At 38.2% G+C, this 17,255-nt stretch overlaps 1 protein-coding gene across 1 annotated transcript in view; it reads left to right on the forward strand.

Annotated features, from left to right (window-relative positions):
- Positions 1-16,733, forward strand: part of ST13 (ST13 Hsp70 interacting protein) — a 34,943-nt gene extending 18,210 nt beyond the window's left edge. Inside the window, exons 5-12 of the mRNA XM_059681451.1 lie at positions 334-400; positions 1,368-1,452; positions 1,816-1,926; positions 3,658-3,760; positions 5,129-5,245; positions 8,561-8,609; positions 13,717-13,850; positions 14,510-16,733. Coding sequence (XP_059537434.1) covers positions 334-400; positions 1,368-1,452; positions 1,816-1,926; positions 3,658-3,760; positions 5,129-5,245; positions 8,561-8,609; positions 13,717-13,850; positions 14,510-14,638 — 795 coding nt within the window. The 3' untranslated portion in view covers positions 14,639-16,733. The remainder of the gene's footprint in view (positions 1-333; positions 401-1,367; positions 1,453-1,815; positions 1,927-3,657; positions 3,761-5,128; positions 5,246-8,560; positions 8,610-13,716; positions 13,851-14,509) is intronic.
- Positions 16,734-17,255: the final 522 nt, after the last annotated feature.

The following is a 17,255-nucleotide window of genomic DNA, read 5'->3' on the forward strand; positions in this document are numbered from 1 at the left end:
TGGCAGGGGGCTTCTTCCTGCTTTCCCTTTCGCCTCCCTGCATTGTGCCTACATATGCAAATTAACCGCCATCTCGTTGGCAGTTAACTGCCAATCTTAGTTGGCAGTTAATTTGCATATAGCCCTGATTAGCCAATGAAAAGGGTATCATCGTACGCCAATTACCATTTTTCTCTTTTATTATATAGGATCATATTTCTCTTGGCTTTCTGGAGATTAGAGAAAAATGAATAAAAAATGGTGTTTGTGACTACCTCATTCCTAAAAACTCCAAATTGTTTTCTTCTGTTTGCTCTCTTTACTATTCTAAGTCTGCCTTCAATTTTCCCCTAGATAACTGACGAGATGATGGATCAGGCAAATGACAAAAAAGTGGCTGCTATTGATGCCCTAAATGATGGTGAGTGATTTTTTTATACTTTGCTACATTTCTGTGATATTCCGGATTTTCTCTTCTCTGCCGTGGTAACTGTTAAATACTGGGAAAGGGAAAAGGAATTTAAATTTATTGAATATCTTATACTGAAGAAAGTGCCTATTTTCCTCCCAACCCTTACCCATTAGTGGAGAGGCTGAAATCACTCAGGTGTCAATCACCTTGCCTCAGAGCATAGACAGATTCTGATGTGAGTTGCTTATTAGACATCCCAGAGTAATAACTTGTACTGGACATCTGTAATAAATAGTAAGACTGAACATGTTTCATGAGTTCTGTTAAGGTGCTTTATACAATATATTGTCAAAGTGAATTGTGCATTTACTTTAAAATTCTGTGTTTATCTTGCCTTCCATGTTTCCTTTGTCCAAGTAAATTAGACTTTATGCAAAGAACTGTTCTAATTCTATAGTACATTTTATTTGTTGAATGACTCCACTGAAGGAACTAATAAAGAAGCTAACTGTTTGAATAGATATAATGATGTGGGTTATGGTCTTCAATGAGTTCTAGTTTTCTTAAATTTTTGTAACATTCTTATGAATTCAAATAATAAATTTTTACAGAAGCTCTGTATTTAGTAGGAATACATTTTTTGTTAAGTTGAATTTTAACCTTTTAACTTAATGGATAAAAAAATTTCTGGAATAAAATTGATTTATTCTTTAAATTTTATCCATTTACTTTTTCTTAATTAAAATCAATTATGAGAATTAAGAGTATGCTATTGTCTTGTGTTGAGTGATTTACAGTGTTATAAGTTTGGTAAAGGTTTGCTTTGAAGAGCCTAGTTTGAATATTAATTTAGAAACTAGTCTTTTTTTTCTGGTCTAAATAAAGTATGTGAAAGACTAATGAGACAAGAGATTAACAATTTTTCTTAATATTTTTTATCCTCTGGCTATTTCCAATAACTCTTGTTTCACTTTAGGTGAACTACAGAAAGCCATAGACTTGTTCACAGATGCCATCAAGCTGAATCCTCGTTTGGCCATTCTGTATGCCAAGAGAGCCAGGTGAGAGCTCTAAACAAAATTGCACCCCCTAGTGAATAATTTCTTTTTAAAGATATTTTTATTGATTTCAGAGAGGAAGGGAGAGGGGAGAGAGGTAGACAAATCAATAATGAGAATCATTGATCAGCCACCTCCTGCACAACCCTCACTGGGGATTGAGCCTGCAACCTGGGCATGTGCCCTGACTGGGAATTGAACTGTGATCTCCTGGTTCATAGCTTGACACTCAACCAATGAGCCACACTGTCTGAGCCCCTGCGAATAATTTCTGATCATTTATTATAATAGACTTGGCTTCTGTAGCAATCCCAAAGGTGTTATTGTTTTAAATGAATACTTTTTAATATCACACTTATTTTTTAGTGTCTTCATCAAATTACAGAAGCCAAATGCTGCCATCCGAGACTGTGACAGAGCTATTGAAATAAATCCTGATTCAGCTCAGCCTTACAAGTGGCGAGGGAAGGCACACAGGTAAGTAATATAATTTATTTATTTTTAGAACCCTTTATTTAAATCTGGTGTTTTTAAATATGCTTTCTTATACAAAATTGCCTAAAGATTTAATTTCAAAGTAATAATTATATGTACGCAACATGAAGAATTCATAAGGAACAAATAAAAATTCTTTACTCCTTTTACTCAAAGAAAACCACTGTTACAGTTTTTGACCACATATAACCAGATTTAAGATGAGGATTTTTCTCAAAATTATCTCCAGGAAAAGAGAGTGGCCTTTATCGACCAAACTCACAGTCAGGACTTTGTCTGGAAATAAATGACAAAGATGTATTCAAGGGTCTTATGGGATGTTCCTAGAGTCAGTTAAAACAAGAATAATTGTTTCCTTGTGCCTCAGCCCACTTGAAGTTAATAATTTAGAAGCTTGACCATAGTTACTCCATTTTATTTCTTCACTCTATTCCTTACCTTGTATCAGATTTTCTCTTATTTTCAGATTTTCTATCTGCAACTTAACATTAAATAACCTGTATATTATAGAAGAAGGAATTCACTAGCCTCCAACTACTTCAGTCAATGCTACGTCATCTGAAATATCAGGAGAGGGAGCAAATAAAGAGGTGAATTTAGCCTAGATTAGTAATCATTCCTGGAAGTGAAACAGTGTTATACAAATGGGTATTTGTGGTTTGAGATGAAATGTCCAATGACATTGACATCTTTCATGGAATGAAAAGTACTATACTTCAAGTGTGAGTGGAGATGAAGATGGACATGCTTGGACCAACTGTGCTTAGGTGACTCAAAAAAGTAGCTTTAGAGATTTTTAAGACATATGTCAAAGATACAGATAAAATGTATTAATGCTCTGCCAGTACAGGAAAGCTTGTGCATTGCCATTGATCCTTGAGACCCCCAGTAGTATTTGAGCATTTCCTTGTCTTCTCGTAGAACGTAGTATGGGCTCATCTTGAACTTTGCTTGTCTCAGATTGGTAGTAAACCATTTCTTCAAGAAACATTGGTTAAGTTTAGTGATGATTATTTTTATAGAAACTAAAGTTGGGTCACCAAATGTGTTCATTACTTCTGTGGTGTCCTTACTTTCTGTCATTCCAGTGGACAGAATTAGAAAAAAAAATTTTTTTAATAATAATTTTAAGGAAAAAGTTATAAATTTTAAATTTATATTGAAAATTTTTCATTAAAATTCAATATTAAATGTATTTTGTATTTTTGATAGTTATCCTAAAGTCAAAATCTTTGCCCCTAATATGTTTACTTGTGTTACCTTACCATATACATAAAATTTTCAAAATCATACCTGAGAGGTAATATAATCTTTAAAGTTTAAAGTTTTTGTTGCTGCAGTTTTTATCTATATCCCACTGAAGATAATACTGTCATAATATAGTTTTAAATTACTTGAATTATTTTAAAACTTTGTTTTATTGATTTTTAGAGAGGAAGGAAGAGGTAAAGAGAGAGAGAGAAACATTGATGAGAGAGAGAACCATCGATTGGCTGCCTCCTGTATATCCCCTACAGGGATCGGGTCCACAGTCCAGCATGTACCCTAACTGGGAATCAAACCAGAGACTTCTCGGTGCATGGGTCATCCCTCAACTGTTGAGCCATACTGGCCAGGCTGTGACATTCCTTTCTCATAATGAGGAACAAGGACACTGAGCTGCATAAGTGGATATGTATAAAATACTCTAAAATGAATTTCAATCTGTTTCAGACTTCTGGGCCACTGGGAGGAAGCAGCCCATGACCTTGCCCTTGCATGTAAATTGGATTATGATGAAGATGCTAGTGCAATGCTGAAAGAAGTTCAACCAAAGGTGTGTTAAAGTGGAGAAAGGAAAGTCATTACTGTAATGCTCCGTGGCTCTAGCACTTAGCCCCTGGCAGTAAATTATCTGCAAAACATATGCAAAGAAACAAACATTTGGAAATTATTATCTGTAATCACTGAAGTTTGTGCTCAACTCAGGAAATCATATTTTGTTTTCATGCTTTCCTTTTTCATGCTATATTATAGCAAGCTCTGTTACTTTGTTTGCACACCTTCAACAGAATTATAACCAAAAACAAACGAAAAAGGGGGCAAATGGAAAAATGTATAAAATGTGAGCCAAGATTGAGTTTGATCTGTATTTATCATAGGTATATATAGCCACATTATAAAATATGAGGGCCCTGTGATAGTTAACATGTTCAACATTTGAAAAAATGATAATATTGAATCCAAAAGCTAGAATATTGTCTTAAGATAATTTCTGTCTAAAATTGTCAGTGAAATTAATTTTAATGCATTCACATGGTAAATCCTTCAGCTTTGTGGGTAGTTCTATCCAGAATTCATTCCCAAAGGTTTTAAGATAGGGCAAATTTTATTTTAGTTAGCTACTGTTAGAGACTGTTATTTCTTTTTTCTTCTCATGGCAGGGCTAACTCAGCAAGATTATTGTGTGAGATGTTCTGGAATGTGAGGTTCTTAAAAAATCACAAGTAAACTAATGGTTGAATATGAATCTCATTTAATAGTGTTATTCTCTGAATAATTAATAGATTCCAAGAATTTGTTGTGAATGATGTACTAGTGCCTGGCACATATATTTTCTTAGTTCTTTTTTTTTTTAATATTTATTTTTATTGATTACAGAGAGGGAGAGGGAGAGAGAAACATCAATGATGAGAGAGAATCATTGATCTGCTGCCTCCTGCTGGGGATTGAGCCCACAACCTGGGCATGTGCCCTTGACTGGAATCAAACCCTGGACCCTTCAGTCAGCAGGCCAATGCTCTATCCACTGAGCCAAACCAGCTAGGGCTCTCTCTTAGTTCTTACAGCATTTCTGTAAGACTTGGATGTTTCTCATTTTATGGATGAGGAAAATTAAGTATTGTTAGACTGGCAAATAACTGGTATATGTGTTTCTAGTTTCTGCCTTCCCAGGGCAGGTATCAGATGAGAATTGTTTTGCAATTTGAAACCTAATTGTCCTCCTGGCCATATTTAATTGTTTCACAGTGGACTTGTTAAAGCCTGAGTTACCTCAGGTGTTTTTCTGTCAGGTAAATCTGTCATTATTCAAAACTATGTCAAACACCTCTCCACAAAGAAAAGTAATTCTTTAACAAAACTGTAGATACGTATTGACTTTATTCAATTTTTAGAACATTTTTCTGTGGCTCTTTTTTCCTAGGCCCAGAAAATTGCAGAACATCGGAGAAAGTATGAGCGGAAACGGGAAGAGCGAGAGATCAAAGAAAGAATGGAAAGGGTTAAGAAGGCTCGGGAAGAACATGAGAAAGCCCAGAGGGTAAAGTTTCTATAACTAAACCATTAATGGAAAATACAGTAGGTTAGAGCTTTTAGGATATTCTCCTAATTCTTGGCTCTTTCATGCTGCATGCAGTTCTGTACAATAATGGTGAAGGGGGTTTTCTTTCCCTTTATTTACTTTGTGGGGATACTTTTAGTCTTTAAATTCTTAAGTGAGTTTATATTTCACCAATTATATTCTTGTGTTCTCCTTAAATCAGGGATTTTTTCTTGTCAAATAATTAAAACTTGGCAGTAATTATTTGTTTTCTTGAAGATGCTTGCCCTAATGTGTAGCTGTTGTGGTTCCTCCTATTCCAGCTGTTTAGTCATAGCTTTTTAAAATTGATGCTAGCTGTTTATTTTTAATTACAAAGTCATCTATATATATGAAAGGCTAAGTGACCAACCGTACATGTATATGTATCACCAGCTGGCAGGTACATATGACGCGAAGTGGCAGTTTAAAAATAAACGTTGACTCACGCATGCACCATACATATAAAGCTCTCGCTGGCTCCAATCACATGCGTGCGTTTTGATCTGTCATTGTTGATCCTGAATTTGGTTGTTTTTGTTGACATTTCTATTATAGAAAAGGGCAAATAGTGATATTAAAATATTTCCTTTCAATGTGCACAAATCCGTGCACCGGGCAATTAGTGTTATATAAAATTTAGAAAAAAAAGAAGTTATCCATAATTTATCTACAATACTGTTATTCTTAAGATTTCTCCTAGTCATTTTCTATATTACTAGCCTTTTGCATTGATGCTGTCAGTTTTCATCTTTTTTTTTTTTTTTAAATAGTTCATTGAGTTTTTACAGAAAGGAAGGGAGAAGGATAGAGAGTTAGAAACATAGATGAGAGAGAAACATCGATTCAGCTGCCTCCTGTACACTCTCTACTGGGGATATGCCCGCAACCAAGGTACATGCCCTTGACCGGAATCGAACCTGGGACCCTTCAGTCCGAAGGCCGATGCTCTATCCACTGAGCCAAAACAGTCAGGGCTCTGCTTATTTTTAACATTGGTAGATAATAAAAGCCTGATATGCAAATTGTCCCCTCAGGCAGTCGTTCAACCAGGAGACCAGGAGTTCGACCACTCGCTATGATGTGTGCTGATCACCAGGGGGGCGGTGTGGAACACAGCAGGCATCGGTGACACGCTGTGATCTCTTGCAGGCTACCTGGGGTTGGGGGTGACAGGGATGGAGGTGTGGTGAGAATGTGGAGTGTCTACCAAGCTCGCTCTCACTCCCCCTGCTACCCTTCCCCGGGACACCAGGGCTTGCGTGTCGGGGAAGACCCTGCTCTCAGGTGCCTTTGAGGAACACAGACTGCAGGGGCTAGTCAGGCTCCCCGTGAGTTTGCCGAGGAGCTCGTCTGCAAGGCCAGCCAGGAGAGAGAGTGCTGCTTGCCTGGCTTCCCTCACTGTGCCCCAGCCTGCAGCGTCTGGTCAGGCTCACTGCATCTCCGCGTGGGGACTTGGGTGCTGTTACTCAGGTGGAGGGGGTGTGGAAGGGGCCCGGAGCTCCAGATGCTACCTGGGGCCCAGAGATCAGCTTAGATCTGCCCTTCCATGCCAGACACTCACACTTCAATCGCTGGCCAGGCCTAGGGACCACACGCATGCACTAATTTTGTGCACCGGGCCTCTAGTTGTTAGATAAAAGGACATAAAGCTGTGTTATAATTATACTACAGGCCTGAGGAATGAAATTTGTGCAAGGGGCTCGGCCCTCGCAACCCCGGCTTTGTCCAAAAGGTCGTTCAGACAGTCGTTCTGTTCGGTCTAATTAGCATATTCTTTATTATATAGGACTAGAGGTCTGGTGCACAGATTTGTGCACGAGCGGGGTTCCTTGTGGTGGCCTGTGGAGATCGGGCCCCAGCTTGCACCCCTAGCCCTGCAGCCCCACCTGGCACTCTGTCTTGGCCTGGTGCCGCCCCCTCACTTGCTCCACCATCCTGTCTGCAGAGTGATTGATTGGGGCTGGGCCCCCCGCCACTGCTGCTGGTCGCTGTCTGCGGGGCAATTGGCGGAGCGATCGGGCCCCCCCTCGCACCAGCCTTAGCCTGGTGCTGCCCACTCACCTGCTCCACCATCCCGCTACGGTCCCGTTCTCGTTCGGGCCCATCAGGGCCGGCAGTGCCTCCACTCCCGCCTGCTGCCGGCACCATGTCGTTGACGCCCACCATGTTTTGCATCACTCCCCGGTGGTCAGCGCATGTCATAGTGAGCAGTCGAATTCCCGGTCTCCTGGTCGAACGACTGCTCAAGGGGATAATTTGCATATTAGGCTTTTATTATATAAGATAACACTAGAGGCCCAGTGCATGGATTTGTGCACTGGTGGGATCCCTCGCCGTCACCTGCGGGGATCAGGCCGAAACTGGCAGTGCCATGCCTCTTGCCGCTCCTGTCTGCTGCTCCCGCTCATCCCTGCCCTGCTGCACCTGCCACGGGCTCGCACCCTGTCAATCCCCTGCAGCGCTCACCAGCTGTGAGCCCTGTGTCTGGCGCCGGTCTATCAGCTGAACAGTGCTCCCACTGTGGGAGCGCACTGACTACCAAAGGGCAGCTCCTTCGTTCAGCACCTGCCCCTGGTGGTCAGTGCATATCATAGCAACCGGTCGTTCAGTCACTTGGTCACTTAGGCTTTTATGTATAGAGATTATACCCTAATTTTTGTTGTCATTTAATATTTTTAAGCATCATGCTTGATTTTGGGGATTATAGTTTATAATCTTCAAAAGTAATTTTTATGTATCTCCAAATTATAATTGGTTATGAGGGAAGTTTATGTATATTTCTTTTTACTTTGTGTTTAAGAAAACAACAGAAATCATTCAGTAAATCTCTAGTTGCATTTGTTGTTGAATTACATAGAGTATGGAAAAGATGAACCTGGGAAACAAAAGTTATGGCAGTTTTAGTAATCTAACCATGTGCTTTTATTTTGGAATTTAAAAATAATAAGAATGTAGTTTTTATAAGCATGGACCAACAAATCAGTATTATAAATTCATTTCCAGGTTTTTGTTCCTTTCCCAAGTAGAAGGAAAACACTTGAAATCATTATCAAAGGAATGCTCATTGAGAAATTCATTTGGAAATTTGGGGTGGGGGGTGGATTGTGAAGGTGTGTATATTTTAGTCCATTATTTCCACTTGAAGTTTTTCATTCTTGTAATACTATAACTACCTTATTTTTACAAATTGTTCCATGATTCTGCATGGGTAAGGTACGGGTGGACAGCAGGACTTTTTCCCTCCTTGTAACATAATTTGTTTTTCTGTTAAAGGAGGAAGAAGCCAGACGACAATCAGGAGCTCAGTATGGCTCTTTTCCAGGTATTTTAAAAAAAATTAAGCCTATTAGTATTGTAAATAATTGGAGAATGTTCTGCTTTGGGGGCTCTGATATGTTTATTATATTTAATACCATCAGTCCCTAGGACACTGAAGAATCTTTAGGGTGTTAGCTTCTAGTAAGTTTCATTCTAATAAAAATTTTATGTTAGTGGAAATAACAGTATATTATTTTCCTCATACATTGAGCAGTATACTTTTTTTTTAAGTATATTTTTATTGATTTTTTACAGAGAGGAAGGGAGAGGGATAGAGAGTTAGAAACATCTGTGAGAGAGAAACATTGACCAGCTGCCTCCTGCACACCTCCTACTGGGGATGTACCTACAACCAAGGTACATGCCCTTGATCGGAATCGAACCTGGGACCCTTCAGTTTGCAGGCTGACGCTCAATCCACCTAGCCAAACCGGTTTTGGCGAGCAGTATACTTTTTAAAAATAGCTGACATTTATTGAGGCCCAAGCATTGTACCTTTATTAAAAGAGTATAATGATTGTGATGGATTCAAAGAATTTCTAAATATAATGGAATTTTGTGTATTCATGAGATAGTAAGTAAAAGTGCTGTGTGGAATTAGCACAAACATGTTTTAAGTCCAGTGTAAAAATAATATACACTCTTCCCTTTCTTGTGTCAAGTGATCTGAAATTACCAGTGAGACAAAGCCTTGAATGATACCAGTCCTAATAATACAAGTAGTAGAGCAGTTAAAAGCACTCAGAGAATGAATGAATACTTCCTTATTGAGGCAGTTTGAAATTTATATAAAAACTAGGAAGAGATTTTTTTTAAGTTCATAATTCTTTTTTTATTATTATTAAATCTTTATTGTTCAGATTATTATATTTTGTTCCTCTCCCCCCCCCATAACTCCCCTCCACCCAGTTCCCACCCCACCCTCCGCCCTCACTCCCCACCCACTGTCCTCACCTATAGGTGTGCAATTTTTGTCCAGTCTCTTCCCGCATCCCCCACACCCCTTACCCCCCCAAGAATAGTCAGTCCATTCCCTTTCTATGCCCCTGATTCTATTATAATCACCAGTTCATTCTGTTCATAAGATTATTTATTCACTTGATTTTTAGATTCACTTGTTGATAGATGTGTATTTGTTGTTCATAATTTGTATCTTTACCTTTTTCTTCTTTTTCCTCTTCTTAAAGGATACCTTTCAGCATTTCATATAATACTGGTTTAGTGGTGATGAACTCCTTTAGCTTTTTCTTCTCTGTGAAGCTCTTTATCTGACCTTCAGTTCTGAATGATAGTTTTGCTGGATAAAGTAATCTTGGTTGTTGGTTCTTGGCTTTCATCACTTTGAATATTTCTTGCCACTCCCTTCTGGCCTGCAAAGTTTCTGTTGAGAAATCAGCTGACAGTCATATGGGTACTCCCTTGCAGGTAACTGACTGTTATTCTCTTGCTGCTTTTAAGATTCTCTCTTTGTCTTTTGCTCTTGGCATTTTAATTACGATGTGTCTTGGTGTGGTCCTCTTTGGATTCCTTTTGTTTGGGGTTCTCTGCGCTTCCTGGACTTGTAAGTCTATTTCTTTCACCAGGTAGGGGAAGTTTTTTATCATTATTTCTTCAAATAGGTTTTTCAATATCTTGCTCTCTCTCTTCTTCTGGCACCCCTATAATTCGGATGTTGGTATGCTTGAAACTGTCCCGGAGGCTCCGTACACTATCTTCGTATTTTTAGATTCTTTTTTCATTTTGCTTCTCCGGTTGGGTGTTTTTTGCCTCTTCGTATTTCAAATCTTTGACTTGGTTCTTGCGATCCTCTGGTCTGCTGTTGGGAGTCTGTACAATATTCTTTATTTCAGTCAGTGTATGCTTAATTTCTAGTTGGTCCTTTATCACAACATCGAGGGTCTTACTAGATTTCTTGAGGGTCTCATTAAGCTTATTGGCGGTTTCTAGAAAATTCTTGAAAAACCTATAACCATGGTTTTGAACTCTATATCCAGTTGTTTGCTTTCCTCTATTTCTGTCATTTGTGTCCTGTTTCTTTGTCTCGGCATTTTTTATGCTTCACTGGGTTGATAGAGTGGCTTCTTTCTGTGCTAAGTGTCCTATAGGGCCCAGTGGCTTAGCCTCCCCAATTACCTGAGGTGGACACTCTTGGTGCACTCCCTTGTGGGCTTTGTGCACAGTCTTGTTATAGTTAATTCTTGATTGTTGTAGGTAAGACTGGGAGGAATTGACCTCCAGGCCAATTGGCGGTGAGAATCAGCTGTGTCTGCAGTGGGAGAACTTCTGTGCTGAGAACACCCTTCTGGGGCAAGACTTGCTTCAGTGGGGCTTTGGTGCTCACTGAGTCTGCCCCTGAGTGTGTCCCTTGTGGATCTGAGGAGTTGTAATTGGATGGTCCCACTCTGACCACTGGGTACACTGGCTCTTGGTTCTAAGGAGGTGCTAATCTAGCCTCTGCCTGAGGCTACCCAGCAGAAGCCAGCAGTAAAGCAATGCAAGTTGCCCTGGGGCCTTGGGGCAGCTGCAGTTTGTTAAGTAATTTTCAGATTACAAAGGGCCAGGCCTTTCATATGCAAAAGCCTCCGTGCATGGTTTGGGCGGGGTCCCAGGGGATCAACAGGGCAGATGGAGTGAGCAGTGTGGCTTTTCTCAGTCCTGTCCTCAGAGGCCCCGGCAGTCGCTGTGAGCGCCTCTGAGAGAAAGCTGCCCTCGAGTTCCTACCGATGCCAGACAGTCCCGTTTCTCCCCTATGAGTCTGGGTTCCCAGAGACGAGTCTGGGTTCCCAGAGACTCGCCCGGAGCGAGTCTGGAGCTCATAGCTTGAGACTCCCTCCCGATTGAAAAAGATTGAAAAAGACAACTGTGTCCTCAGCCGCCAGCCCTCTCCACATGCACCTCCGCACCTTAGTATTTTACTTCCGCACTGCACCTCCTTGCTTTTCTCTTTCCTTCTAGTTGTAAAATTTCCACTCAGCTAGCCTTCCTGTGGTTCTGGATGATGACCGTTCCGTCTATTAGTTGTAATTTTGAAGTGGTTGTGCGAGGCAGCAATCTCTGGTGTTTACCTATGCCGCCATCTTGGTTCTCTCTTAAGTTCACAATTCTAATGGGGAATCAGCAGTTTAATAGTAGTAACCAGCTTCCTCTTAAGGAGGGTTAGAAGCAGCCATACACTGCTTATGTTTATATGCCTGCCACTGGCTAAAATGGTAGCCTCTATTCTAAAAGGTCATGTGCCAAGCAACTAAAAAGGAAGAACATATATTGGGGCTGAGTGCAATTTGGAGAAAAGGCAAGAAAATTTTAGTTCATAGTTTACTTCTTATTTAAAATATAAATGATCTTATGTCAGGTACCTTTGTTTTAGAAAGTGACCACTAACGTAGACTAGTGTAGAGGTAATTTTTTGTTACGTATTTTTTATTACCTAGATTGACAAGCAGACTAGTTAACTATTACTGCATTGGGTCAGTAATTTTTATGGGTATAAACCAGTTTTTTAGTCAGTAGGAGCAGCAAGAGAAGATTTTAGACCACTTAGATCTCCTTATCTGTGATTATTAGTTACTTATGCACATGTTTAAATTATTGAGCCAGATAGTAATGACTTTGTGCCATATTTTGCTTTGGAGGGGGGCGCTTAATTACAGTGACTCTTGATCTGTAGAATACATTGATGTTACCTGTATTTCCTTTTAGAATTATATTGGTATAATTGTTATTTCAGAATACTTCCAGCGGACATAAAAATAGTGAAAAACTGAGTAGAAAATAATTTTGGCTTATAATCTAAAAAACATGCTGGTAGTATTAAATCCTTTTTGCTAGAACATTATTCTCAATATAAAGAAGAAACACCAGGAGTGCTTGTTAAAAATGCAGATTTTCAGTTTCACTTTCAGAAATATTTTTTCTTTCTGTTGTGGAGATAAAAATCCACAGCTTTTTAAAACAAGCATTCCATGTAGTTGTTAAAGGAATAACTGCTCTAGAAGAATATAGTTTTTTGTTTTTTAAGGAATAACTAAACTTGAATGAATTAACTTTAAATTGAGGCAGAAATAATATTAAAGAAATTTTGTAATTCCAAGGACTGAGCTTTTTATTTTAAGGTAAGATTAGTTTTCTTTTTAAGAGTTTTATTGCTAGGGATAAAAATGAACCCAGAAGGTAGCAAAGTCTGATTTACAGCCTAATTTTTTAAGAAAAAAATTGAATCCAAAACATTTTATCTTGTTACATCCAGTTAGAATGTTCAGACTATGTGTTTAGTAGCGTAACCTCCTTTTTCTTTGTGCATGTACGTGTGTGTCATTTTAATTGGTAGTGTGGACATAAGAAATGCCCAAACCTGTAGATAATTTATTTATTTTAATCACCCAAGGACACGTTCATTGATTTTGAGAGAGAGAAACATTGATGTGAGAGAGAAACATCTAGGTATGTGCCCTTACTGGGAATTGAACCCTCAACCTTTCCCTGTATGGGATGACGCTCTAACCAACTGAACCATACTGGCCAGAGCCAAACCTGCACACTCACCACTGGGGATGTGCCCGCAACCAAGGTACATGCCCTTGACCAGAATTGAACCTGAGACCCTTCAGTCCGCAGGCTGCTGCTCTATCCATTGAGCCAAACCTGTTAGGGTTATAGAGAATTTTTTATAAGAGTTTATTTGAGTCAAAACTGATGAGAGTTGCTCATCTCATGCTTTGGAGAATGACAGTTTTGCAGTTTCGTATATGCATTTCTTTTCTGAAATTGAGGGAACATTACATGAAGTTGGGGAAAAGCAAGATTGGGAATTGGATTACAGGAGAGTTAACAAAAATCATGTGCTCTCTTGAGCAAGGTTGGTACTTATTTCAAAGGAATCTTAACCTAGACAGGACTGGCTTAGGGCAAAGAAATAAATCTTTTGCTAAAGAAGTTACACACCTGGGGCCTAACTACCCAGTGACCTACCCAGTTAGGAATTTGTGATTGGATCACCCTGTGAAGTTACTTTCTATAACTTCCCCTTTTCATCCATAGTAGAAAATGGTATACTATTAGGTTACTTCAAAATGTGGTTGATGTCTATATAATCTTTTCATTTATTTTTGTAGGTGGCTTTCCTGGGGGAATGCCTGGTAATTTTCCTGGAGGAATGCCTGGAATGGGAGGAGGCATGCCTGGAATGGCAGGAATGCCTGGGCTCAATGAAATTCTTAGTGATCCAGAGGTTCTTGCAGCCATGCAGGTAAGACATAGAAAAACAGAGTGGAACTTTATATCACTATGGCATTTCTTTCATAATTCTGTGTGGGGACAAAGGTTAACTCTGTTAGCCAAATTGTATTGATCTGAATTGCCAAATAGCTTGTGATACTCATTTTCTTTGAGAATGAGTAGCTTAAAATTTTTTTAAAAAGATTTTTTTATTGATTTTTAGAGAGAGAGAGAAATAACTGATCTGAGAGTGAAACATGTATTGACTGCCTCCTGCAGGCCCTCTACCAGGAATGGAGCCTGAACCACCAGCCAGGTGCCCTGACTGGAATCGAACCAGCAACCTACTGGTGTATGGGATAATGCTCAATCAACTGGGCCACACTGGCCAGGGCACTTAAATTTTTAAAAATTGTTTTATAGGAAATACTTTGTAATAGTTGGTAATTGTATTTGGTTGTCCTTTTCTTTATATCAAGACTTGATATTTTTTTTTTCATTAGGTAAAATGATGTAATTGAGTGACTTTGAAGTGCACATTTAATAATATTTCTAGTTCTGGGACTTGTCCAAATCCCAAATAACTTGACCATGACAAAATTATAGGTCTAAATAAATAGGTAGGATTTAAGATAAAAACTTGTTGATCCATAAAACTTAAGTACTTTAAAACAAAACCTTTCTTTGCAGGATCCAGAAGTTATGGTGGCCTTCCAGGATGTGGCTCAGAACCCAGCAAATATGTCAAAATATCAGAGCAACCCAAAGGTTATGAATCTCATCAGTAAATTGTCAGCCAAATTTGGAGGTCAAGCATAATGCCCTTCTGACAAATAAAGCCCTTGCTGAAGGAAAAGCAACTTGGATCACCCAATGGATGTCGCAATAATACAACCCAGTGTACCTCTGACCTTCTCATGAAGAACGCTGGGGTGCTTTGAAGAGAATCCCGACCCCTCTGCCCCAAACGCAGGTGTAACATTTTACAGTGGTTTGCCATTATGGTATTCATTCAGATAATGTTTTCCTACTAGGAATTACAAAGTTTAAACACTTTAAACCTTAAAAATACCTAAAAACAAATTAAAAGGGTGTGTTAAACCCTACATTTTTCTTTACTAATCATTTTGGTGTTTTCCTTTGAATTATTGGGCAAAAGATACTTCAGGATGGAAGATTTATTGCTCAGAGTGAAGTAAAGGTTTATTAGTGGAAAGCGAATATAACATTTAAATAAAGTTTGAGTTAGATATATGGCTTACCTCAGTAACCATATATTGTAACCATTTCGATTTCTCTTTTTAAATGCTTTATTTAAAAAAAAAAATGATTTATTTTGATAAAACTACTGGGACCTGGGTAGGGACTGGAAGTACTAGGCAGGGCAGCAGCAATCTTACTACATTTTATATAACACGTACCCTTGTGCAGATGCATTTAAATCTTACACTGGTGAAGGGGTGATTTTTATAATGCTACAGTAGAGTTGGATTACTTAGCTCTGTTCTTGTCTGATAAATCAAATAAATGTTTCATATTATTTCCATATAGGGGAAATAAGGAATACTTTTCTTTTTATATTTCTATGTTTAAAATTACCTTTTCTGGTCAAAAAATAACCAACTCTTTGTCAGCTTTCTACTTGTTTTTACATTTCCCCCTTACTCTTGGGCTAAAGATAGTCCTTTTTCACTAGCATCATCACTGCTAGTGAATAATTCACAGCATAATTGTGCAAGCATATTTAATGCTGGGTTTAATTTAATATGTAATACATATAGTGACTGACTATGTAGGGTAATACCCATAACAGCTGTAGTTTCCTACTTGGCCAAGAGAATTCATATTTAAGTATTAGATGTCTACTTTGGTGAAATCTTATAACAGAAGATGTTGGAAGGAGGGATTCCCTTTGGTGTTTGGTCTTTTACTTAGGAAATATCAGTTGAGTTTATCTTTGTATTTTGGAGAGAGTCTGAGGTTTGAATTACTTGAGATACATAGAGGGGAACCTAAGTTTTTGCTCCAACATGAATTATAAACTTGATGAGATCCATGGTTCTTTATTGTAGAGTTGTTGGTATTATAAAGGATTCATTGTTCTCTTATTCAGCTCTGAAATACTGCAACCATATTTTCACCTCTTTTTCCCTCTCCAAGGATAAAGAAAATGATAAATTTTCTGTTGTATATTCAGTTCCTATATTAAATGAGACTAAGTCCAGGAACTGTACAAGGAATTTTTAGGTTTCTACCTATCTTTCATTTAAATGCTAATGTACTTTGCTTATTTGAAGAATCAGTGGTAGGAACAGTAAAGTAATTCCATTGAATACAATTTTTAAGTAGCACACATCTGAAATTACAAGTCAATTCAGATTCTAATCCTTTGCTGTACACAAGCAGATAGAAATGCATCTTATATAAGAGAAAAAGCTGTATGCTAATTAAGCATGCTTTTTAAACCCTTTAAAAATACTCAGCATATAAACTTAGCATTTGAGCTTGCCAGTGTTCTTTTTGTTAATGTGTGTTCTTTCTCAAAATTTCCAATGTAGGCTGTGAATAATAATAACTCAAGAAGACCAGTTGCTTTTGAATTCCTTATTTGATTTATTTACTTGACTACACATTACCTAAGTATATTCTAACATTGCAAATATTAACCATAAATTGGTAAAACTAAAACTGGTCTTCTGAAAATGTGTTCTGTGCTTTTAGACTTTTAAGTTCCACAAATAAAAAATACATTCATTTTCATAGAAACTCAATATATCATTTTAAACAAATGTTCTTTTTTTGTGCTAATAATGCTGTAAGAAGGAAAAAAGTAAAGGGGTTTTTCCTGCTTAAAACTATATAGTTGTTGGATATTTCTAGCTACATTAAAAATAAAGTATGGTTTCAAACTGGATATTGACTCCGCCACCCCCCTATTTCCCCCCAGCACATGTTCTATTTCTTTTGTCTCTAGCATTCATCTTATTTACGGGGCATAGTAGATTTCATATTATAAAATGCTGTTAACAGGGACCCACAAAAAATACATTAGTCAGCAATTTTCAACCTTTTTCATCTTATGGCACATAAACTAATTACTAAAATTCTGTGGCACAACAAAAATATGTTTTTTGCCAATCTGATAAAAAATAGGCATAATTTTTATTAATTTACACAAAGAATAATTAATAGTGATTACCCTTTTTGTTCCAAAGTGACTTTTTAAAAAATATTAGGTGCTTATACTTGTATATAAGGATTCCTGGTACCAAGAATTAACCAATCAGATGTAACCTTATTATGCAACGTGGCCAATAAGATGCAACTCCTGTTATATTACCTATGGTTCAAGGCAGGGCATTCACACCAGATAGCTATTCACTGTTGTCATTTTTAAATGGGCAATCTAAGGGAAAAGAGGTCAGTGCCCCTGATT

This window comes from Myotis daubentonii, chromosome 2, assembly GCF_963259705.1.
Source record: "Myotis daubentonii chromosome 2, mMyoDau2.1, whole genome shotgun sequence".
NCBI lineage: Eukaryota > Metazoa > Chordata > Mammalia > Chiroptera > Vespertilionidae > Myotis > Myotis daubentonii.